Below are 25989 nucleotides of genomic sequence, written 5' to 3' on the forward strand. Positions count from 1 at the left end.
CCAAACCACTGACTACTCAAAACAAATTCCACAGCTGATGCCTGCCCCCTTTTCTGAATAATTTGTGCGTGCTGGTGAGTAAGAGAGAGAGAGAGAGAGAGAGAGAGAGAGAGAGAGAGAGAGAGAGAGAGAGAGAGAGAGAGAGAGAGAGAGAGAGAGAGAGAGAGAGAGAGAGAGAGAGAGAGAGAGAGAGAGAGAGAGAGGAGGAGGAGGAGGAGGGGGACCTGTGATTTAAAGGCTGTCACACACTCCCCCATGGTGACTCTCTCTGAAATCCTCGACAGCACAACTGCACAGTGAGGAACAAGAAAGGGAAACAATACCACCACACAGCTCCTTGTGTCTGTGCAACAAGCTGCAAATGTGAGTCTGATTAAGCTGTTTCTTTCTAGAGTACCGCTGCAGTAATTGTGACTTTTATTAAGGTTGTGCAGCCAAATTAGCTGTACAACCTATCAATAAATAGATGTATTTCTATCTGCCACTGTACCCAGCTGCTTCTATCTAATAACAAATGTAATTGACTAACACTTGTTAGTCAATGCTGTTTCAGGTCTCTCTTTTTTTTAGAAGAGATCCTTGATGTTGACAGGACTAGCACAAATCTGTCAATCACTTGATTTTGGAGTATGTGCTACCAGATAGGACTGCAAATAGTCAGTAAAATATTATACAGTACTGCTCAATCACCAACTTTGTGTAGCCTTTCTTTTATTTTCAACCTTAATCTTCCCCAGTCTATACTGGGGTCTAATAGATACAATCACAGTCCTCCCAGATCCAACTGGGAGTTGTCGGCAGGGATGTTATAGTTAAATAAAACTAAGTCTAAAACTACAAGTAACTGCATGTTGTTCACAAAAAAACGAAATAAAAACTACAATTAACATGCAGGTAAACATCAGCCTATACTAACTGGTGGGACTGAGTGGCCTAATAAAAAAGAACCATAATTAAACAGTAACAGACTATTTCCAGAAGGTAGAACTGGAAGCGATGTAACATAACGGATGCCGGCTGCTGTAAATCTGACATTTTATTTCAAAACTGTGTTATAGATAGTGTTTCCACAATTTCTAGCTGTTATTGCAGACTATTTAAATGTTGGCTTTTGATTTAGCTCCACATGATACCAAATTCTAATGTTTCATGATGTAGCCATACAAGACTCAATTGTGCTTAATATGGGTCTTTTAATAAGCAATAAGACATTTTGTAAATCATGTTATGCCATGCATTGTTCATCCTACTCCTTTTCAGCTTCTATACATCAAGGCTTTCCTTATAAGCAGTGGTGGAAAAAGTACTCAAATGTTTTACTTAAGTAAAAGTATCAATACTGCAATGTAGAAGTACTTGAGTAAAAGTACAAAAGTATTGGTATCAAAATGTACTTAAAGTATCAAAAGTAAAAGTACTAAAATGTTTGAAAATAGCAGATCTACAAGCTCACAACGCTTGTAGAGTGGCTATTTTCAAATAGCCTAGGTATAAAATAGGACTAAAGTGGTTAATATATGTTTTTTAATGTAATAATGTATATCTGCAAAGTAACTAGTAACTACAACAAATAATTGCAGTGGAGTAGAAGTAAAAGTGTGGAAAATTGGAAATACTCCAGTAAAGTAAAATTATCTCAAAATTGTACTTAAAGGTATTGTAGGGAACATTAAGCCTAAATTAAAAAAATATATATATATATATATTTTGCATTTTTTCCCCTCTATCAGCCACTATATAATGATGCTGGGGTGTTTTAATGCACTGAAACACAGTCCTCCTTCTGAAATCCGTATTTTCCCTAATGTTTATGTGTTCTATGTTTATGTCCGGTACGTAAATTAACGCACGCATGTGCGCGTCCGTGCGCGTCCGTGTCCGTATGAACGTTTTACTTTCGGTTTTAAAACGCTCTCAAACTTAGTTTTTGAGGCACCGAATTTACTTTTAAGATAGCGTGTGGATAGAATGTAGTTGTTTAACTTCATATATGTGGTCAATTTATCATGAAAGAGCCTATTTAAAAATAAAAATTCAGAGAACCAGCAGGGCAGGCATTTCCGCATATTGTATCCCAATAAAGCAACCTGTTTGGGGCACGGTTCCTTGAAATGTACCCTTGCTCTATGGAACTCGCTCCTGCGTCACCCCCTGGTGGTCGGGGAAAAGAACTGCTGGAGTGGCGGTGTTTGTTTAGTTCTGAACTTCCCTACTATGCCTTTAAGTACAGTACTTGAGTAAATTAGTTACTTAGTTACTTAGTTACTATCCACCACTGCCTATAATACCTGAACAACTAAAAATAACATTAAACTAGTAGTTCCACATCTGTTCGGTTGGTCTGGGGAATTAAAACTGGCACATTTCTAACCACAGTGGGGATACTAGATATTACCCCTTGTATCTCGACAGACTCCCTACAGGATGTCTCAATTTGTTGACGTTCCTCCACTGATTAGGAATTATCTCGCTTTCCTGCTGTCAGCAATTGGAGAAACTCAACTAAACCACTCCCTCTATCCCAGCCTGAAGGGTAACACTGCATTATTGCCATTTGAAGTGTTAAACACCACTGTAACACTGCTGCAGTGCCCCTTTTGTGTGCAATTTGAGTTATTTTCTTACTATTTTCATACCAGACCCCTGAACAGTGTTTGTGCCAAGTTAAGTACGGAGCAGAGCATCGGTGCACTTTAGGTCTCTGGGGACCAGGATCAGAATCCGTTTTATAGTCACATCACAGGTTTACACAGGTGTTAATCAGTGGGTGAAATATTTTTTTGTGCAAGCTCTATCATTTTGCTGTTTTCAGGAAAGAAAAGGGGGGGGGGGCAGAGAGAGGGAGAGCAAGGAGAAAAATAAACACGTCCAAAATCAAAGATATCTACATACCATAATGCACATGGCATGAATAAGCAGCAGCTAAGCTTGACTCCGAAACTTGTATGAAAGCCTTAAAGGCTTAATCCATGACAGGTAGCGGCCAACCGAAAGCTTGATTCTGATTGGTCAATCGCTGAATTCAGCGGTGTGTTATTTCTGGATAATGACCGATGAGCTCAATAACAGACCGCTGTCTAATCAAAGACTCAGAGCACCTGCTGCACAACTTGAATTTTATACTGTATCCAACATGACAGCCATGTAAACAAACACACAATGTCATATACAACTAAACGTTGCTCTCAAGAATGTCTTTGAAAACATTTGAAGCGAGAAATAGACAATGCAGGATACTGCATCACCTCTGTGTTTAATCATCATGTTGGGGGTTATTTATCAACAACGACTGGCAAAGGCTATATTATCCCTTGCATATACACCTGTGCCTAGTACATCATCCGTGCAAAGTCACATTCTTCCACTTACACGGCCCTTGGTAGATAATCCAGCCTGGTGGAGATATTCACACGCTTTCTCGTTGGGAAATACTTTGACTTATTCCTCCTCAGAAATTGCTATTATAATGTTACACGATATGATGTAATCTCACGAGGGTCCCTGCAGGAGTGAAAGAACACCTGCCAATCTGTGGTTTCAAAACAACCCCTTAACCTGACCTCATTCTCCCTGTTCCGAACAAGGAGACGGCCATGTGATTGGTTAAACGTGAAGAGATTAGCCATGTCTTGGTTAAACAGATGAGGTTTCTAAGTCACATATCCTCATACCTGACACAAAGTGTGACTTCATCCAGGTTATTAAGAGATCTGACATTAGACATTACCAGAAAGGGATGGCGACTTCCTCACCTCCTCAACCTCCTCAGCCCTTTGGGAACTCGCTCTAAGAGTGTTTACTGGATCAGTGATTCTTGACCAAAACCCCAAAATGAGTAGAGAGCTTCTACAGCATTTACCAGTTGCAATTCCCAGTGGAGAACCTGTGAAATTCCACGTTAGATTTTTTTTTAAATTAAACAGAAGAAGGTTTATGTGCAAACCTTTCCCTAAACATTGTCAATTGTTGTTGTTGTTGTTGTTGTTGTTGTTGTTGTTATTGTTTCCAAAGTCAAATTTATTCAAGCAGCATGTTCTTATTGTGTATGTGATCTACAGATTTTGGACAGAGCACGAGTCTATATATCCGTGTGAAAGATGGCACAGGTGGCACGAGCTTCAAGCAGGTGTAGAAGTCCATTCCACAGTATTAAGGTATGTCTATTTCACACTATTCAACTTGTATTCCTCAAATTCTATATACAAATATCGAGTGTGAATATACAAATATACAATGTCAAGTATGTGAGACCTCAGTGATGGTCCTTTAAGACTTCTCTCTCCCCCACTCTGTTTAGTTCTTTGTCTTATGCCATGGACTGCTGCAGTTGGCTCTCCTATTAGTGTCTGGTTATCTGAAGAGTTCCATCAACACCATAGAGAGACGCTATGGGTTCTCCAGCAAGAAATCTGGCCTCCTGTCTTCCTTCAATGAGGTGAGTCCCTATAATATGATAATAATGAACATATTAATTTGATTGAGAATGCCATGGATTTGGCAGACACACCCCATGTCTTCTGTCATGTGTGTCTGGGTGTGTGCGTGTGTGAATTCAATTTCGAGTTGACCCATGCCTGTTCGGGGAGTCCTGAAGTGCATACTGGGATATTGTAGCCTGTCATGTGAACTTGAGGATCAGGTACTGAAAATAAATAAATGAATGGAAATGCAGTATTGGTGATCTTCATCATATGTTATCCGGGGCTGTGTCCTGGGTGTTATCTGAATGTGCAGGTGGGGAGCACCTTCCTAATAGTGTTTGTGAGTTTCTTCGGGAGCCGTGTTCACCGTCCCAGGTTCATCGGATTAGGAGCTCTGATCGCCAGCGTGGCCTCACTGATCATGGCTATGCCTCACTTTCTGGGTGGACTCTACAAATATACCGACCATACCGCCAGTGAGTCGCACACACACACACACACACACACACACACACACACGTTCACATAGACAGTAACAGATGTTGACAAGATTAAATTATCGATTTTCTGACCATGGACAGGCAATTATGCAGTTCTTTTTTATTGTATTCCAATCTATTCTACTCTAGCCACCTTAATTTTCTTTTTTTTCTTCTTCTTTTTTTGGGTCTTTTTATAGCTTTATTGATAGTACAGTAGGTAGACAGGAAATGTGGAGAGTGACATGGGGAGTGACACGCAGCAAAGGCCGTCGGGATCGGGACTCGAACCCACGACGCGCTGTCAGGCGACATTGGAGCCTAGGTGGCCGGACCGCTAGGCCAGCGGTACGGGCCTACCCGCCTTAAATTCAAACTTATTGTCTCCCTCTGTATTCCCCAGTCACCAATGCTGACAACAGCTCTGGCCTCTGCCAGACAGAGAGCCAAGTGTCGGTTGGCACCACAATGTTCGCCGATCAGAACTGTGGAGAAGAGGAAAGCACAGCAGAGCAGTGGATCTACCCTATCCTGCTCACGGGTCAGCTACTGCTGGGCGTTGGCACTGTTCCTATCCACCCTTTTGGTATCTCCTACATTGATGACTTCGCCAGCAAGAAGACCTCACCACTATACCTTGGTACGTTAGTGTGTATAGTAAAACAAAAAAAAGTGTGGATTATAATATAATATTATATATCTCTGCTGTCGGGCAGGAACCAGCTAACTAAAGTGGAGTTAGGAGGTTTTGTTCATCATTGTTAAGAACAGCTGAATGGCCCTCCAAGCTCACAATGAGGTTGGAGGTCAAAAGGGGGTGGAGCCTGGAACCAGCTAACTCCACCCCCCTTTGGTGGACTTAACTGGTTTAGCAGAAAGTTTGAGGATCCAATGGAGTTAGCTGGTTTTGTCAGAAGCGCCTTTTAATACTTTTCATTGGTTCAATATATTTATGGGGGAAAAAAGCAAAAGCGGAAAAATGGAGTTAACTGGTTTCAGCAACGATTTGATACAACTCTTTTGTAGCCTAAATTGTATTTATTTATTTATGTGTTTGTTTGTTTGTTTGTTTGTCAAATATTTTGGACACCCAGAATGTTCTTTATCCCATTTATAAACCTGCCTTGGCCTTAAGTATCTACTCTGCATAAGGTATCTGCACGAGACTCAAACCAGTTTCAGGGATGCTTTTTCACATTTTATTTGAATTTACTTAATGAGCTAGTGAAGTTTGGAATGACAGGGACAGATGCCTCACAGATGAACGGGATTAAATCCCAGAATGTTGAAACTTCAGGATGCAGTCTGGTGAGCCACCTCGTTTGGGTGCTGTTCTGAGATAAGTCGGTGCTCCCTGACCTCTTTGCTGAGTGGGGGATAAACTAAGACAGGAAATAAGAGGTTTTTTGTCCCTCAGGGATAATTGGAGCAGGCTGCTGTGGGTGCCAGCTGCATGATAGATGCACAATGGGAGACTTTCTTGATGGCTGCCGCCACTGTATAAAAGAAGGCACAGAACACAGGCAGGAACTGTTTTCTTCGCTTTTTCGCCACTATTTGTCACCTTTGTGGTGACAAAAAGGTGACAAATAGTAGTTACACATGTATAAGAAAAAAAGTGTGACCTTCTTGTAACTGGACAGTCTGAAACCACCAAGTCAACTTTGTATTTGCCCGTTTCTCTGCCAAAAGCAACGACATTAACGTCATTAAACAGTTTCACTGTGGTTTCTCTCCTCTTTGCAGGCATTCTTCTGGCGGTAACCTGTATTGGCCCTGCTTTTGGTTTCATCATGGGTGGCTTCATGTTGCGCTTTTATGTGGACATCGACAAGCTGTCACCAGGTGAGCGGCCACATTTCCATATTTTTCCTTCTGATATAACTCCCAGCTGATCGTAGATCAGTATTTCAAATTATGAGTTGCAGGTGATTTGAATGTTACTAAATTGCAGGTGTAGTTACTCCACCCCTGTGTTGATGATCACAAAAGCAAGAAACATTTCAAGTGATTAAATTGACTAGATACTCAGTACACAGCAATAGGCTCTGTGCATAATGTTCCCAGGTTTCAGAAGGTGGCATACCCGTTTCCTGTTCCAGATCAGAATACAAATCCAGCGGTGGAAAAAGTACTCACATTTTTTACTTAAGTAAAAGTATCAATACCGCAATGTAGAAATACGCTGTTACAATTCTACCATTCTATTCTACCATTCTAACACTGTTCAAATCAGCCCAGGTACTTTAATGACAGTGGGCCCCATATCTGTCCAAATCGACATGAAAAAAGAAATAAAGTAGATGGCGCATGCAGAACGTGAGCATGATGTCCACAACTCCCAAAACATTGTCATCTCATGCACCACACCGATAGTCAAGGTCTGACGCCCTGACACACACTCAAAGCGTCAGACGCTCGCGTCATCAAACACACCCATTGTTTACAATGGCTGCAGTCACACTGGGGGTGTCAAGTGGACATGTCAAAATCTGCTGACGTGTCTTCCAGAGCAAGGTTCTATTTTGGAGTGTCGACGCAATGTTTATATTGCAGTCATTGACTGCACAAACTTGTGTTGCAGTGTGTAAAGTTTGACCATTCTAAATTCTCTTTTTGAGAAACACATCCGTTTCTAATCACCGTAAATAGATGAACTGACGATGGTCTGTTCAAATCCTGAAAAACGATGGGTTTGTCTGTTAAACTGCAACAGTCCCATCTCCCTTTGCACATATTTAGCTGGCGAAGGCAGAGATTTAAATGGGTGGGGAGAACAATGTACAAAAGAACGCTGTTACAACCCTGTTACAAGTTCAAGAGCGCTATGCCAGTCGGAGTATAGGCGGAACAGAGAGAGAGGGAAAGAGAGAGAGCGAATGGAACAACAGAGATGTGTAGCATACAACAGTCCCAGCGTGCGTTTGTGTACGTGTGTGCTTGCGTATATACGTGCGTGTTTTGGTACCGTACGTCCCTCGTTTCATATGAGTCAGTGTGGTGCAGTTCAAATTATTCATAATTGTGGTGAAGCCGAATGTAATAACTTGACGCACGTCAAGGGCGCTCACGTCAATGATGCTTTCAGTGTGTCACGGCCAAGATGGAGGGAGGTAAGGGCGTGCATCCTGGCAGAGATTCTTTCTTCTGCTTCTTGTTTGAATTGGATACCTCACAAAATCAACTTTCAATGCACCATCTCTGCATCCTCATTTTTTGTCGTTGAGCTCAGTGAACAGAGGATGAATTGTGCCTTGGTAGCGTGTGTGTCTTTGAATATCCAGTTTTGTTTAGTGCCAATTCACAACAAAAGTCACCTAAAGGCTCTTTTCACTGTAGGGCTATCTTTGATTAAAGTTATGTATAAATAATCAATTTGAGATAATTTCATGAGCCTATGAACTACACTACTGTATGGAGTGCAACACACAGAAGTTTGTCCTGTCACAATCCCTTTAGTTTGTATTTCTTTCATAGACAGCTATTTGACGTGCTTTGGCTGCATGCTAAACTGCTTTATTATTTTTTATGTCAATTTGATTCTTATTCTTGTTTGAATTGGATGTCTCACAAAATCAGCTTTAAGGGAATGTACTGTACCATCTCTGCATCCTCTTTTTTGTGCAGAGTGAACATGAGGATGGATTTTATATTTAGAGTAGACAATTATTTTGTACCCCTTATTCTCCCCAATTTAGTCGTTATGCCAATTAATTCCTCCCCACACACATTTCTGTGTTGTCACTGCTGTCGTGTCCTACTGGCTCACTTGCCAGTGAGGTAGCCTGGCATTGGCCAGACTGATAACGTGGATTCACTCGCACATTCCTCCCCGGTATCAGTCTGGACTTCGGCCCATAGGGAGCGACCATTAAGTCATCAATAATGTTTATAGTGAATTTGAAGTACAGTTTAGAGACTGTTTTGTGAACGGCACGTACCGACGCCATTATCATTTGGCGAAGTGCGCCATTTAATATCATGCAGGATTTACACACTGCTTTAGCTCTGTGTTCATTGCCAGATTTACAATTGTGTTTTCTGTAGGTTTTTAAACGAGGATAGCCGGGTTTGGCTTATTTTGTGTGCAAATCTCTGCATGTTGAACTGCGTTTCCAAACTGTAATGGCGTCGATGTCTTCTGTACTTGGAATTCACTAAAACGTGTTCTATAAACATCATTGATGAATGAATGGCTTTTGCTTTTTCATATTATGATAAGTTTAATTGATCATATCTATAGAAAATGTAATAGTGTCTCTTACCAGGCGATTAAATCAGATAACCTCGGGCCATTGTGTTGTGTTGGATCCTATGTCCAGTCAGGACAACATTCCAATCGGACTCTTGTTTAATTTGCTAATGTAGCGTTCCTTGTCGAGTGGCAACAAGGTTGTGCCTGTGATCTGGCAAGCCATGACGCCTGCTTTTTAAATTGGTATACTTTTACAGCATATGAGTTTGAAAACCCCACATCCCTCGGTCTATACCAGCTGGGGGAAATCTGTGTTTTCCCCCAAGCCGACTCCGCCCCCCTAGGTACGACCCACTGATGACACTACGCCGTGTGCATGTATTCCAGACCATTCTACATCTGCTACGCATGTCATCTAAAGAAAATTAAATAAGTAAAAAGAAAATACAAGAATATATCAAAATAAGTTGTCAAAATATATTATATAAAACAGGAATCAAAAACAAGAACAAGTAGATTTGATGACATGAAATGAAGTAATTGATCTAAGTAAAGTAGGTAAATTGTTCCAGTGTGAAGGTGCTTTAAACTTACACGAACATCTCCCAATGTCTTTCTGAATTCTAGGTAATAAAAAAGGTTGGATGAGTATGTCTTAGTGGATATATTGATCTGAAACGGAACTAAAAGCTGTTTTAGGTATAAAGGATAATTAAAATAAATACATTTAAAAACAAAAAGCAACCAATGAAAATGTCTCCTAGCATGAGGTGACCAATTGAGCGTATCATACATAAAGCAGTGAAGTGTATGGTAAGGACACCTGAGTACAAATCTACAAATATTTGTGTTCTGTTACAAATATTTTCCTATCATTGATTATGATTACGATTATTGATTATGAATTTGATTTTGTGGCTAAAAAAATATTTTTTGAGTCAGGCTGTCACGCACGGAAGCAGACACAGATTTTATTCTGACATTACTCAGTCATAATTGTGCCTGCTCTCTCTGTGTGTGTGTGTGTGTGTGTGTGTGTGTGTGTGTGTGTGTGTGTGTGTGTGTGTGTGTGTGTGTGTGTGTGTGTGTGTGTGTGTGTGTGTGTGTGTGTGTGTCTGTGTGTGTGTGTGTGTGTGTGTGTGTGTGTGTGTGTGTGTGTGTGTGTGTGTGTGTGTGCGCGCGTGCGCGTGCGCGTGTGTGTGTGTGTGTGTGTGGTTGAGTCTGTAAAATGCTACCACTTTCACTCCACTATCAACAGTTTGGTTTGGAGGCATGTTCAACCCATGACCTGTGGAACAAGATAAATGAAATGTTCAAATGGTGTGTGTGTGTGTGTGTGTGTGTGTGTGTGTGTGTGTGTGTGTGTGTGTGTGTGTGTGTGTGTGTGTGTGTGTGTGTGTGTGTGTGTGTGTGTGTGTGTGTGTGTGTGTGTGTGTGTGTGTGTTTGTTTTACTATACTTGCGAGGGCCAAATGTATGGTACATTTTGAGAACTAAACATTTCAAGGACAAATTTCCTGGTTCTCACAAGAGAATTTGATTTTGTGGTTAAAAAATGTTTTTTTGAGTCAGGCTGTCACGCACGGAAGCAGACACAGCACTTAAGTGGGGCAAAAAATGTCAAAACAGACAAGGAGCAGTCAAGAGCAAAAACAGTGGGCAGGCAAAGGTCAAAAATCCAAAACGCAGTCAGCGAGGCAGAGGTATTGTTTTAGGTGCGGAAAATAAAACAAAAATGAAGCATTAAGTGAGTCCTGTCCATCGTCATTGGAGTGTGCGGTCCCTTCCTGAGAGAAGCAGTGGGAGGTTTTCTGTCTGACATAAAGGAAAGACAGTGTTAGGGGACGAGAGGTATCTGGAAGCCAATGAGAGATATTAGTCAAAGTAGTTATTCCAGCATATACTGTAAGGAACTGGTTGGTTTTTATGACAGAGGCTTGGTTTATGTGAGTCACATATAGGTTTCTGCCTCTTGGGAGCACGAAAGTCCAAAGTAAGTTTCATTGTAATCCTAGATATTTAGTCAGACAAACAGACTTATTTTAAGTTGTTTTCAACAATTCACTGATTGTTGAGTGACTCTCTACTGTCTCCAGATGAGATCCGATTGGACCCTAAAGATCAGCGTTGGGTCGGAGCATGGTGGATGGGCTTCATGGTGGCTTCCATAATCCTCTTCATCGCAGCGCTGCCCTACATGTTCTTCCCCAGTCGCATGCCCAAAGAGGTGCAGTACGATAGTTTCATCCATCCAAACAAAAAAATTATATATATTTTTTGTTTTACATACAATATTGTGTATCTTTTTCAAATGGCTACTTACAAGGTCAATAACTATGAGAGAGAAACCAGGTCTACCCTCTATTTTTGTATTTACACATATATTGTTTGTATAACACATCATTGCATCATGTTCATGTAACCTAACCTAATGTCCTCTATTTTAATCCATTTGTCTATGTCCTTTGGTCAGGATGGTGGAGAAGAAGATGAACCAAGAACAGAGAAGGCAGCAGACCCAAAGAAGGAACAAACCCTCATTCAGTTCCTCAAAAGTGAGATTTTCAACTCCCTCTGTTTGCCATTTTCCTGTTGTGTCTGCTGCATGGTGCAGGTGACTGAAGGGCAATGATGATTGCAGCAAATTCATTCATTGATTTGAGCTAAAAAGCATTATTTTACACTTTGGCTATTCAAAAATAGCAGATATACAAGCTCATAGCGCGACACCGAGTACCGCACCATGAGCTTATAGATCTAAATTTTTGAAAGAACTTGAAAATGTGTGAAAATCTTTGAATATATATTATTTTAAAGTGAACAATTTAACTCAAATCTTTGCTTCTGGGGGGTCCCTGGAACAAAACATTTTGAGTTGGGGGTCGGCGGCCAAATACATATCATTTTGGGGGTCCTTGACATGAAAAAGTTTGAGCACCACTGATATATAGAAACATACGTTTTGCAGAAAGCTCTCTAGAAGACATTTGTAGAATCTTAATCTTAATCTTAATGGGTTAATTGATGAAAGAAATATATTATCTCCACAACACGTCTCATTCTTCCTCTTGCGTTTGTCCCTCTCTTCCTCTTCTTCTCATCCTCACCCATTCTCATCCTTCCGTTCCCCCAGGTTTCCCTAGTATTGCCCTGCGGACGTTCCGGAGCCCCGTCTACCTGTTGGTGGTGTTTGCCCAGGTGTTCATGGCTGCGCTGGTGGTCGGCGTTGCCACCTTCATGGCCAAGTTCATTGAGCGACAGTTCAGCCTGTCTTTTTCTATAGCCAACATGATGATAGGTGAGCGAGCACACAAGCTCTGCACTTAATTTTTAAGTATAGTCAGCATGAAATGGGACTCCATGAAGTGCAATGAAAACGGACGGGTTCACCGTTCAATTACAGGAGAGTCTCTGTAACTATAGGCCTTCATTGCCCCAAGTTCTTGTATATGCCCTCCATCATATCTGCAGTGGTGGGAAAAGTACTCAAATGTTTTACTTAAGTAAAAGTATAAATACTGCAATATAGAAATACTCTGTTACAAGTAAAAGTCCGGAATTCAAAATTTACTTGAGTAAAAGTACAAAAGTATTAATATCAAAATGTGCTTAAAGTACCGAAAGTAGAAAATACTCATTATGCAGAATGTCCCATTTCAACTTTCCAAATGTATAAAAATCTTTTGAAAATAGCAGATCTGCAAGCTCACAATGCGGCGCATTGTGAGCTTGTAGATCAGCTATTTTCAAATGGCTGAAATGTATACAGGGCTGAAGTGGTTAATGTATGTTTTGTAATAATAATCAAAATCTACAAAGTAACTAACAAAGGTTTTCAAACAATTATAGTGGAGTAAAAAATTCGTCTCTGAGAGGTTGTGGAGTAGAAGTAAAAGTATAGAAAACAAAGGGATTCTACCGTTGCGCCTCAGCCTTAAACGGCCAGTCCGGTGCGTCACAAGAGTAGGGATGATATAGTAGCAGAAGAGAGGAACGCTGGAGCAACACGGAGTCATGACTGACTCTGAGGAAGGTCGCAAGACCGAAACGTCAGTCTATCTTGTTACTTGCACCGCATTAAATAAAAAGGCCTAAATTGTCCGTGTTGCTCCAGCGTTCCTCTCTTCTGCTAAAAGTATAGAAAATTGGAAATACTCCAGTTAAGTAAAAAATACCTCAAAACTGTACTTAAGTCATGTACTGTATTTGCATTTGCACCTGGATTATGTAGTACAATGTATCAGAGACATGTACTCTGTCTGCTCCGTACAGGTGGAGTTGTTATCCCATTGGCGGTGCTGGGCATCGTTCTGGGTGGAGTCGTGATGCGAAGGTTGAATCTGTCTGTGATCGGCGCCAGCAGGATGTGTTGCATCGTCGTGATGCTGTCCATTCTCTCTGCTATACCGCTGCTCTTGATTGGCTGCCCCACGCAGAAGGTCGCCGGTGTGTTTCCCTCCAGGTAAAGTAATTAAAAAGAACTACATGGTGTGTGTGTGTGTGTGTGTGTGTGTGTGTGTGTGTGTGTGTGTGTGTGTGTGTGTGTGTGTGTGTGTGTGTGTGTGTGTGTGTGTGTGTATATATTGTATTGTATTAATGTTTATTAATAGAAGCGTATTCATTTGTGCTTGTACTGTATGCATCTCTTTAGCGCGGATCCATGGTCATGTAACGCTGGATGTAATTGTAACAATGAGGCCTTCAACCCAATCTGTGGCTCTGATGGAATAGAGTTCAGGTCCCCCTGTCATGCAGGCTGTCTTGCTATGAAGATGGATAACATGAGCCAGAAAGTTACGGTAGGTCTGCTTGCTTTGGAAGAGGGGAGTGAGACAGGACGAAAAGACCAATAGTGTGGCTATTTACAATGTAGGCATTTAGCAGAGGAAGCAGACACTCTTAACCCATTAAGACCTGAGGCCGATAAAAATATAGAAATATAAAAATATAAAAATATAAAAATATAAAAATATAAAATGTGTTCCAGGGACCCCCAGAAGCCAAGATTTGAGTTACAAATGTTCTCTTTAAACATATACAGTACATACTGTACTTACTCACTCCTAAGCTGTGTAAACAAGCATTATAGTATATTTCAAACATCACATTTCTTCCTCTTTCATCAAGATATTGCAGGTCTGGGTATACAGGACGTGACTATTGAAGCACAACTGTCATCTGCTTGCTACAGTACATGATCTTGTTTTTCCTATTCATATCCTTGTCTTTCTTAACTCTGTGTCAGTTATGACTCACAGATTCTGGGCATGAAATGTGGCATGTGCAAAGGAATATATATTCTCTCTGTGTGTGGTTAACCCATTAAGACCGGGAATGCATCTGTGTAACCACTTAAACCATTATTTTATACTTTGGCTATTAAAAAATAGCAGATATGCAAACTCATAGCGCCCGAGTGCCACACTATGAGCTTGTAGATCTGCTATTTTTGAAAAATCATGAAATCTTTTGCAAATCTTTGAATATACATATTTTTAAACCAAACAATATTTTTAAATCAAATCTTGGTTCTGGGGGGTCCCTGGAACAAAATATTTTTGAGATGAGGGTCCGTGGCCAAATACATATAATTTTGGAAAAGTTTGACCCCCATCTCAAACTATGTTGTTCCAGGGACCCCCAGAAGCAAAGATTTGAGTTACAAATGTTCTCTTTAAAAAATATATATTCAAAGATTTGCAAAAATAGCAGATCTACAAGCTCATGGTATAGAAAACTATTTCCTCTTATGCAGGCACAGAACATGTACGTGCAAGTCGGCTATCAGCTGATCGTCAGCTGTAGTCAGCGCAACTTTTATGGAAGGAGATGTAACGCGATCTGATCAGTCGCCGTTAGTTCTTCTAATTGGGCTTGGTGTGTCAGGGCCTGTAGATTCAAATGGGGATATAAACCAGTGGAGGAGCACGCCTCAATCTTTTGCTTAATATGCCAACAAGATCAGAGAATGCTTGCCAGACTTTGGATTCAGTCCAGAGTAGCATTAGCCAGCAGTTTCACTGATGCAATTTAGATTTTTAAGTGTGTTGAGTTCTTGGGTAGTTGAGCAAGGGAGAGTTGAACCGACAAAACTTTTTTTTTGTTTTACCTTAAAGCCTCTTCCAGATACATCCAATATCTCCCACCAGCCTGTCCTCTAACATCTATATACCAGATGTCTTTCAACTGAGCACAAGGGATGGTTACATCATAACCCATGTGTTGGCAAATGTCCTTTAGATTAAGTTTGTGCTGTAGATGGCAGATTTGCTCAGGAAGCAGGCATGTGTTGGCAAATGTCAAATTGTTGACAAATAGTTGGCAAATTTGTGTTGGCAAATGTCCTTTAGATTAAGTTTGTGCTGTAGATGGCAGATTTGCTCAGGAAGCAGGCATCAGACTTGAGGAAAGGCTTCACTTCTGCTTTGACTGTTTAGGTTTGATGTCCAAGTGGTCCGCAGTCACAGGGCACAGAGCCGCATTAGAAATGCAGCCATAGCGGTGCTCCAGTGGGTGTTGTGAGAGTCAGACACCCATGACCAACCATATGGATAATAAATAACACATATTGATATGTTGAATAATCATCTTCTGAACAATTACCTTTTTACATTGCTAGTTTGCTCTTAAAATTATTTTGGAGCGTTTTTACCAAACGGTGTGCTGAGGCAGACACACTGACGTGCTGTGAAGTCCAGGTGTCTCTTGAGAACTATACTAAAAGTCAGGAATGAATGATTAATTTACTATATCAGTACGTGCATACTCATTTCCCAATACAGAGGCCAAATATAGGCTACCCTATATTCTTTTTTAGGGTAAAACCACTTTCAACTAGCCTTTGCTATTTTGGGCATGTTGTCATTATGCTAAAATCGTCTATTTCCAACACACTCTTAGTTATGTTAAAGATCTATAATTGATAAACATGATCATATCAAACAAATGAATTGACTGATTTTACAAGTCAGTTGATAATATGTAGTTACCTATTACTAAGTAGTTAGTAGTTATTTACTAATACAGAACAACTTTTGTAAATATTAGTGAATGAGAAATTGTTGAAACTTTAATATAAGGTCTATACATTTTTGTCCTGGTTTGGTTATTATAATTTTTGTTTATGTTTAAATAACCACTAGTTGCACATAAAATAGTGCAAATAGTCAAACTACAAGCTCACAAAGCATCACGTTGTGAGGCAATTTTTTGCAGAATGTTTGTTTCTTTTTCACAGAATGTTTGTCTATTATTGTATGCCCAAAATAGGGACGCTAGGGTACATGTGGTTAATAAACATCTATTAATGGAAGGCCAGATGAGGCCAGGTATAGGTGCAGGGAGGGTGCTGGGTGGCTTTAGTAGGTGGTTGACTAGAGAAGAAGGTTGCCTTTTACAGTTGATCAAATACTGTAAATCTAGAGGTGGTGGCTTACATAATCGTATTCCTTCTGCAATAAGAAAATGAATAGATGATGAAATTTAAAAAAAAAGCTCCTCCTCTTTCAAATCTCCTCACAGTCCCATTTGTATGGGAATCCATATTTCATAATTGCATCACACAGATCATAGTTTGTGCTGCCCTCTGGCTTTCACTTATGAAGTAACATCATACAACTGTAACATACATCACAATCCTCTCTCTATGTATTCTGTGGGCTACAAAGTCTAATTTGAAAATGCACCTGGAGGAGCACGCAATGACGATGTTTGTGTTCCTGAGAAATTAACCATTAAATCATTTTGAGCGTGGCCTTAATTGTGACTTTGACCGGCGTCCTCGACAGTGAGAGAAAGACCGGAAAGGCAGAGACACAGCAAACAGTAGTTCAAAAGATGTCAAACCAGGGATATGCCGAAGAAAGGCCTTTTGCGCCCATTTGGTATGCACCCTAAGTGTGCGGCCATCAGGTCACTCTGACCTTTGACTTTTTCCAAATGTTAAAAATCACTTCGGGGGAAGTCTACTGATGTTTCCCACCAAGTTACATGAAGATCTGGCCAGCCGTTCTCTAATAATCTTGCTCATGGGTACACACCCAGACAGGAGCGATTACAATACCCTACTGTGCATGGCTGCGGGCGAGGGTAATGAATGGAACAATGTTGCTGTAGGTGAAGAGCTAAACAGTAGAAGCTATAGTTTTACTGTACAATCTGTGTGGTGAGGTTCATTAACCAAGACAAAAGACTGGCACAATTATAAAAGCTCACTTTTATGTTTAGGAATTATTCTGCAAATCAGGGTTCTTTCAGAGAGACTGTCGGAAGACAGACACACATATTTGGGAGGCAGATGTGCGGAAGTTTGTGGTCAGAAGTGGAAGTCTGTGGGTTCCTTCTCCTTCTTGTCCCTCTGCTGGAAGTGTGGCAATCAGTTAGCCTGGCTCCACCCCCTGAATCGTTTGCCTCGCATTCAGGGTCTGGTGACGCTGTCGAAGGCGGGTGTTTCTCGGTTGAAAATCTGTACGACGAATCGGGATCGGGATAATCCAGTATGAACCAATTGCCAAAGAGTATTCGGAAAAAAAACTTTGGCCACGCCCCCATCTCAGAAATCAGCTGCATTGAGAGGGCTTTCAGACTGAATAATGGAGTGAAACAAAATGAAAATTTAGGCTGAGTGTCAGGCTAGCAATCAGTACTAGAGAGAGAGCTCCACTTTTGCTTTGGCAATGTAAATGTATGTTTTCTCATGCCAATTAAGCCCCTTTGAACTGAATTGAAAGAGAAAGAGAGAGAGAAAGACTGTTGGGAGGGGGCAGGGGGGGGGGGTTGAGAACGAGAATGTGTACGTGTATTTCACAAGCTTAATTGTTTATGACAAGGGAGCAATTTGTGAAATGGAACAGAGGGGGAATACAGAGATGCAGTACATGTATTGGGACTTTTGGACCCCATCTCCCAGAAAGCATAGAGTTTAGATCCCCTAGCCCGAGGGGATGGTCTGCATCATTGTCCAATAACTAAATAGATTTAAATTCATACGACACTTGATAAAACACTTCCGCAAAAGAATCCACTTGTGTGTACTCGCTCAGCTCCTCAGGAAGGCTCTTCTCATCTCTCCTTGTCCCCTCGACAAGCAATTCTCCGGACAATGGTCTATTATTTTCACATGGGTTAAATTAGACATTACTCAGACTTTGTACTAGGGACCTGGCAGTGTCAAGTCCATTGCATGACCGGTCCAGCTGATTTAGACATTTACATTAACTTACCGTACATACCCCTTTGGTAATGTCTAGATAAGTTCAGAGTTGCAGAGCATAACGTTAAATCAGCTTCTGTTTACATACGCTTTGTTGACACTTGAGGCCAAAACACCAGCTTATACTTGCAATTGTGCACCAATGGCACCAAGCCAAACCGCTACCGAGATGGCATTTCTTTACACTGCGGTCCGAACTGCAGTGGTGGAAAAAGTACTGATTTTTTTTACTTAAGTAAAAGTATCAATAGATCTACAAGCTCACTTGTAGATCGGCTATTTTCAAATAGCTATGTATAAAATAGGGCTAATGTGGTTAATATATGTTTTATAATATAATAATTTATATCTGCAAAGTAACTAGTAACTCAAGTTTTCAAATAATTGGAGTGGAGTAAAAGTACAATATTTGCCTCTGTGATGTAGTGGAGTAGAGATAAAAGTATTGGAAATTGGAAAGTAACAAATACCTCACCATTGTACTTAAGTAAAAGTACTTACTTACTTTCCACCACTGCCGAACTGTACTGAACAAAATGTCTTGACTTGTCTCCCCACAGAACTACACACAGTGTGCGTGTGTGGACAGAGAAAGTGGCATTCTGGGCACCGCGGTGCCAGGGACCTGTGGCACCTGGTGCACCCACCTCCTCCTGCCCTTCTTGGTGCTCGCTGCTCTCACCTGCTTCACCGCCTCCTTCTCCCAGACCCCCTCCTTCATGATGATACTCAGGTACAGTGGTGAAAAATTACTTAAGTAAAAGTGTCAATACTGCAATATAGAAAATGCTCCGTTACAAGTAAAAGTCCGGAATTCAAAATGTACTTGAGTAAACTAAAATAAAGTACCAAAAGTAAACGTAGTCATTATGCAGAATGTCCCATTTCAAGATTTCAAATGTATGAACATCTTTTGAAAATAGCAGATCTACAAGCTCACAATGCGTCGCATGGCGACTATGTATGTTTACCCCCTTTTTTCTCTCAAATTAAATAATACATAAATAAATGTTAATGCCCGGCACTAACTAAGTGTCAAATAATGAATTAATTTCTGAAACAAACAAAAACAAAAAAAGTATGAAATATGTAAATGCAAGGTTTCTGCCCAACATCGACGATGTGTTACTTGGGTGTGGTCGCACATACAGTATGACCATCAGAAAAGCGCAGCTGTAAAACCTGTGAGATTAGATGACGTGGTGTATTTTTGCCATGCATAGCTTCCCAGCTCTTGCATGGCTGTAGGGTTTGTTTTTCTATGTGTCCCTTGTGAGGTCAAGTGTAACATTCCCTTCTAAGCCCTCAGCAGCTTGCGGCGATTGACACTGTTTTCAACCTCCAACGGTCCTGATGCCTTGCATTGCTTCATGCAGCATGCTGCAGAGCTCGTGTTTTAACATGTTGTTGATGAACCACACACCACACATGAGTATCCTTGCCTTTGCACACACACACACACACACACACACACACACACACACACACACACACACACACACACACACACACACACACACACACACACACACACACACACACACACACACACACACACACACACACACACACACACACACACACACACACACACACACCATGACATACTGTATGTTGACTCTTTACATAATATATTCCATTATCCCTTACAGTACACAGTTATGTTCAGAATAACTATAGCATTTGTCAACTGGTGCCAATACAAATGTATGCATGGTATGCATGGTATAACATTCATTCTTTATTGCAGGACAGTAGATCCAGAAGATAAGTCCTTTGCAGTTGGAGTGCAATACATGCTTTTCAGGGTCTTGGGTGAGTCCTTTCACACCACACAGTAAAAGTATAAAAATGGAGCCTATAAAAAAAGTATAAAAATGGAGCCTATAAAAATGTATAACCCCCCCCCCCCCCCTCTCTCTCTCTCTCTCTCTCTCTCTCTCTCTCTCTCTCTCTCTCTCATTCTCACACATACATATACGCACACATGTTGTCTCTCTATACAGCGTTCTTGCCAGGCCCAGTGTTGTACGGCACTGTCATAGACAGTGCCTGTATCCTGTGGGGCGAGAAGTGTGGCAAGACGACTGCCTGTCGTTACTACAACATGGACCATTTCAGACAGAGGCAAGTACGGTACCTCCTGCATTCATTAATACATTTCATAAATGGTGTATTCAATTATGTACTGTACATTTCATACATGATTCACATGAAACATTTATATTCATACAATGTTGAGTGCAAGATGACTTTTATTTATTAGACAGATTTTGAAATTGAATCCATTTTCAAAATACTATTTTTGTCAAGTGACACAAATACTTGAGTCATTCAAGTTGCACTGCTCGGAGTGGGCACGCGCTTGGCTAGTGAACTCAAGCTCTCTTCTGAACAATGTACAATGTTAACGTTTTGCTTTGGTTGACTAAGTTGTCAAGAGATCCATCCATCCATCTATCTTCAACCGCTTATCCGGAGTCAGGTCGCAGAGGTAACAGTTCAAAGGGGACTCCAGACATCCATTTCCCTAGCCACATTAGCCAGCTCTGACTGGAGGATCCCGAGGCGTTCCCAGGCCAGTGTGGAGATATAATCTCTGGACCTGGTCCTCGGTCTGCCCTGTGACCTTCTCCCTGCTGGATTTTCCTGTAAAACCTCCCTGCAGGCGACCAGGATGCATCCTTTCTAGATCCACCTCAACTGGCTCCTTTCCACGCAAAGGAGCAGCGTCTCTACTCCGAGTCCCTCTTTGGCCTTCCTCTTCTCCTCCAACCTGGAAGTTCCATTTTCAGCATCCTTGTCCCAATGTACAACTCATCCCTCCTTTTCACACGTCCAAACCATCTCAACCTCGCCTCTCTTGCTTTATCCCCATTTCTTTGTGATACCAATAAATAGGAACTATACTTTGTAGGTGTAGTATGTTTGTTCCATTGATCCAAGCCAGAACACAATCAATTGATTGATCATTAAAATGAACACGCTTGAAAGTTTCAAGTGGGCCCTGATCCAGAAAAGGTTGAGAACCACTGTCCTAAATCCCAAATCTCTTCTCTGCACAATCGTACTTCCAATGACAGTTATGAACAACAATGCACTCAGGTCGCTATCACAGAGACTAACTCAGTCTATAGCTAATCCATGTCTACACTGTGAAATCCTCAGTGGTTTGGTTACTTTTGCACACTCTCAGAGATAAATGAACACTGAGCATTTTCTGTTTACATCTAATCTAGATTAGTGATTTTAGACCAGTTTTATGGTATAATTCAGTGGTATTGTACTGTGTTGCTGGTCCGTAGGTTCTTCGGCGTTCAGGCCATCTTTATCTCCGCCGGACTGGTCTGCTTCCTGATGGTCATGACGGTCCTCCGGAGGCAGACAAAAACTCAGTCCCAAGACACAGGAAAAGAATATGAGCTGGTCAATGGAGAGAAGAGACGAGAGAGCGAGGTGTCCTCCAGGCAACGCCCGAGCCTCACGACCTGAGAGACGGCAAGGAGATGGGCGGAAAATACACTGAAGAAGAAGGATCGTGAGACTACTAGGAACACAGAGTACAGATGAAAGAAAGAACTATTAAGTTACTGTGAATCTGAAGGTCATTGAGAAATGAGGGTTTTTTAGTTTAGTTGGACTCCTCAGAAAGTGTGTGTGTGTGTGTGTGTGTGTGTGTGTGTGTGTGTGTGTGTGTGTGTGTGTGTGTGTGTGTGTGTGTGCGTGCGTGCGTGGAGAGGGACCCCACCGTGAATTGGTGGCCCTGCCCACCTGAAATAGTCTAATGTCTACTTGTCATGGAGTTTACATAGCTCATTTGCTTAGTGATGTTGTTAATTACTATGAAGCAATTGTGTTGCCTCCATGTGTTTACTGCAGCTAACAGTATATATTGTATAGTGGGGAATGTTGCTGTATGGGATTAAATCATGGTTTCTAATATATAAAATTTAAGTGTAATATTTATTTAAAGGATATGTAATGTGCACTGAGCCCAACATTCCAAATACTACTTTGAGTGAACTCAGGTCAATAAAATACACTGTATTTGCATATACAAGCCCTGGTGTCTTTCTTTCATTGTGGTTGACACTCATTTTCAATGAAGACGATACAGTCTATTACTTGCAATTCAATGGAGGTAGATTTTTTTTAGTAAAATAGGAAGTATTGAGATCGCATTACTACTGTATAATTTGATTATTCTGGTGGTATACGTATTACAGTGAGTAACTAATGGATTATATTTTTTAAGTAAGTGTCCATAAAATGCTCCCAGATACACACAACAGCACATTTGTACACAGACGTGTAAAATAAAGGGATAAAAACATAATTAATTACTAATTTATTTGTATGTAATGCTCTTACAATAAGATAAGATAAACGTTCATTGTTCCATGAGGGGAAATGCAGGTGTCGTAGCAGCAAGAATAAGAATATAAAGATACAATAAAAACAAAATAATTAGACTTATAATAATTTGATTTTACAATTACAATTTACGCATTTAGCAGACACTTTTATCCAGTGTAACAGAGAGGTCCTCTGTTACTTGCCATTTGCACATGTACAGTACATTGTAACCTTTATTTATGGATGGATTAATTGCATAGCATTATGCTATGCAAATTATGCCGTGCAAATACTAAAGTGACCATATGCTATTAGCATATGGTCACTTTAGTATTTGCACGGCATAATTTGCACATTGTAGTTTGCATAGAAAGGAATGCAGTCATTTTATTGTTGATTACATTTAACTGAACATTTGATTTGTGTCCTGTCCAGCTGAGCTGGCCACTCAGCTAACTAGTCCACCTATGGAGACAACATGTTTGGTGATATCTGGCAAGTGCAATTGGTGTAATATGAGTGCAATAGAGATTAAGTGGAATGTGTGAGAGGTGCAATATGGGTAATGCTGAGTAATGATTGAAAGCTTAACATGTACCAAAGTGGGCTGTTCTGTTTGCCAGTGTAATTGGGCTGGACCAAGTCAGAAGGGCAGAGGGGGGTTGTAATGTGTATTTGGAATTGTGAGGGATCTTGTGTAAAGTTGTAGCATGAGAATCATTAGTGGTGTAGTTCATGGAGTTTTAAGATATTTTATGAGTTAATGTTATATGTATTTCTGTATTTATATATTTCTGTATTTGTATATCTGTTGATTTAGCCCTTGACATGGTGGAGTCCTAATTGCCTCAGCTGCTCCAGCTGAGTATAAAAAGCTGCCAGTAACGAGCCTGTTCAGTTAAAGGTAGAATGAGAGCCAGGCAACACCATGTCTGTCACCTGTGTTGGAGCTCCTGTATTGTCTTGTTTGATGTCGGTGAATAAACACACCTCATGGTTGCACTTTACAAACGCCTCTGTACTGTTTCCAGCCGCAAAAGGGCTCGTTCTCACATCCAGAGTGACTTATAAGTGAAAATTATGGAAGTTTGTGACAAAATCACACAACCTGACCCTGGATATAGGATAGGCACAGTTATATCTGACAATTGAAAGACCGTTTAAGTAATTGTAGCCTAGTCAATCAGGGTGCTATGGAGTGGTCTTTTTACCAACAGAAAGAAGTTCAGGCTGATATTTTCTTTTAAGGAAGTGTCTGACATTGCAAAGATGTACTGAAAAAGCTCAATGCCCTGAAACCTTCCAACGCAGTAGCCAATTTTTAGCTCCCTGCATAATACTGTAGGCCTATATAACAAACTTGTTCATCGAACAAGGCCATTTTCTTCAGTAATTCAAATTGGTGAGAATACTGTATATACAGTAGTAGTAGCTAGTGCCCCCACCCTTGCATCGCATTGGATACAAAAACCTCAACAACAGCCAATTAGAACCTGGTAACTACCGTTACAATTCTATGTTCAGTGTTAAAAGTATACAATTTACAAGTATAACATTTGACAGTCATTTGTCATCACACAATTTGCTGTTTGAATTTCAATACGGTTTCAGATAATCGTATTCTACAGACATCTGTCTGCACTATCGAACAGATCACATTATTCCATTTTTATGCGGACGACTCCCAACTGATATATACCTCTGAAAAGAGATGACGCCAATGCACTGAAGCCACTATTGAATATGTGGACATCAAAGCCTGGATGACCTTACATTTTTCTAATTTTAATGAAAGGAAAACCAAGGTCATGATTTTTACACCGGCAAGTTCCCTCGCCCTTACTTAGGCCCCCTGACTCCCTATGTGAAGCCCAGTACAAAAAAACCTTGGTGTCATAATGGACAGTGATTTTAAATTTTGATAAGCAGATAAATGCTGCTATAAGATCCTCCTTTTTCCAATTACGGCTTTTATCCAAGGCAAAGTCCTTTTTATCCTTTACTAACTTTTAAAGGGTGATACATGTTTTTATTAAGACTCGCCTCGATTACTGCAATGCCCTTACTATGCTGGCATCGTCGCCCAAGCCTCCCTCTCTCGTCTGCAGCTGGTTGAAAACGCCGCCGCACGCCTTTTAACAGGAACCCGGAAACACAAACACATCACCCCCATGCTAGCCTCCCTCCACTGGCTCCCAGTACGTTTTAGGATCCATTTTAGATTGTATTGTTTGTTTATAAATCCTTAAATGGATTAGGACCAGTTTATGTCTCGGATCTTCTTAAAGTATATGTTCCATCGAGATCTCTGAGGTCAGCTGACCAATTTCTGCTTGTCGTCCCTAAGACGAGGTTTAAGCAAGGAGCTCCCAAACTGTGGAATCAGCTACCTCACCAGGTCAGGCTGGCTCCCACACTACCTGTTTTTAAAACCCATCTAAAAACTCATTTTTATTCCTTGGCTTTTAAACCCTGATTGATATTTGTGTTAATGTTCATTTGTATTGTGTTTTTTTTGTATTGCATTACGTTTTATTGTTGGTATGTGCAGCACTTTGGTCAACTCTGTTGGGTTTTAACAGTGCATATTTACAGTGGGTGAGTTCTTATCTGGAGGGCAAGGAACAAGTGGTGTATGTGAATGGCAGTATCATGGTTAGTCATGGTCAGTATCATCTGTCAATTTAGGAACTGCTGCTGGAACACAAAAATATAATCTGATAAATGGGTTCTCTCTCCTATTCACTAAAGAGTTGGAGAAACAAGTAAAACCAGGCTGTGTACTGAACAAACACTCTAAATGGTAAATGGTGCATTCATATAGCGCTTTTATCCAAAGCGCTTTACAGAGATTGTGCATTACATTCACCCATTCACACACACATGGCAGAGGAAACCATGCAAGGCACCATCCTGCTCATCGGGAGCAATTAGCGGTACAGCGTCTTGCTCAAGGACACTTCGACAGTAACTCTGGGGGAGCCCCCCAGCCCGGGATCGAACTGGGAACCTTTCGGTTTACAGCTCACTCTACCCGTCCACTCCACCCCTGAGCCACTGCCGCCCCACTCTGCCATGCCACTCTATAGTAATAATTACTATCAGACTACTAGAGCTATACTTTAACAGAAACCTTTTAGTTTTAACCAAAGAATATCACCCGTAAGCCCCATATATTTAGTGTACGACATAGCGAAAATAGCCAATCCACAACTCACAGTGTATGGTGATGCAACGCGTGAGCATGTAGATGAGCTATTTCTTTTAAATTTGGGTGAGGAGGTATTATTTTGAGGCGTTCTTTTCTTTTTTGTTTCATCTAGAATGA

General features: G+C 40.8%; 1 protein-coding gene across 1 annotated transcript; it reads left to right on the forward strand.

Annotated features, from left to right (window-relative positions):
* The first annotated feature begins 270 nt into the window (after positions 1 to 270).
* Positions 271 to 22305, forward strand: LOC311056974 (solute carrier organic anion transporter family member 2B1-like). Its single transcript, XM_084073841.1, has 15 exons — positions 271 to 363; positions 4059 to 4154; positions 4298 to 4435; positions 4735 to 4897; positions 5304 to 5540; positions 6647 to 6745; positions 11191 to 11321; positions 11568 to 11649; positions 12228 to 12392; positions 13367 to 13556; positions 13746 to 13893; positions 18866 to 19038; positions 20056 to 20120; positions 20312 to 20432; positions 21611 to 22305. The coding sequence occupies exons 2-15, from the start codon at positions 4098 to 4100 to the stop codon at positions 21795 to 21797; spliced, it is 1956 nt and encodes a 651-aa protein (XP_083929967.1). The 5' UTR covers positions 271 to 363; positions 4059 to 4097; the 3' UTR covers positions 21798 to 22305.
* The last annotated feature ends 3684 nt before the right edge of the window (positions 22306 to 25989 follow it).

This window comes from Gymnoscopelus microlampas, assembly GCF_963454915.1.
Source record: "Gymnoscopelus microlampas genome assembly, chromosome: 12".
Lineage (NCBI taxonomy): Eukaryota > Metazoa > Chordata > Actinopteri > Myctophiformes > Myctophidae > Gymnoscopelus > Gymnoscopelus microlampas.

Bases quoted from the DNA above. Each gene is read 5' to 3' on its own strand.
- LOC311056974 (XM_084073841.1), top strand. From the start codon at position 4,098: ATGGCACAGGTGGCACGAGCTTCAAGCAGGTGTAGAAGTCCATTCCAC. The intron at 4,898-5,303 runs GTGAGTCGCACA...TGTATTCCCCAG, and splicing joins ATATACCGACCATACCGCCA to TCACCAATGCTGACAACAGC. The intron at 11,322-11,567 runs GTGCAGTACGAT...TCCTTTGGTCAG, and splicing joins CCAGTCGCATGCCCAAAGAG to GATGGTGGAGAAGAAGATGA.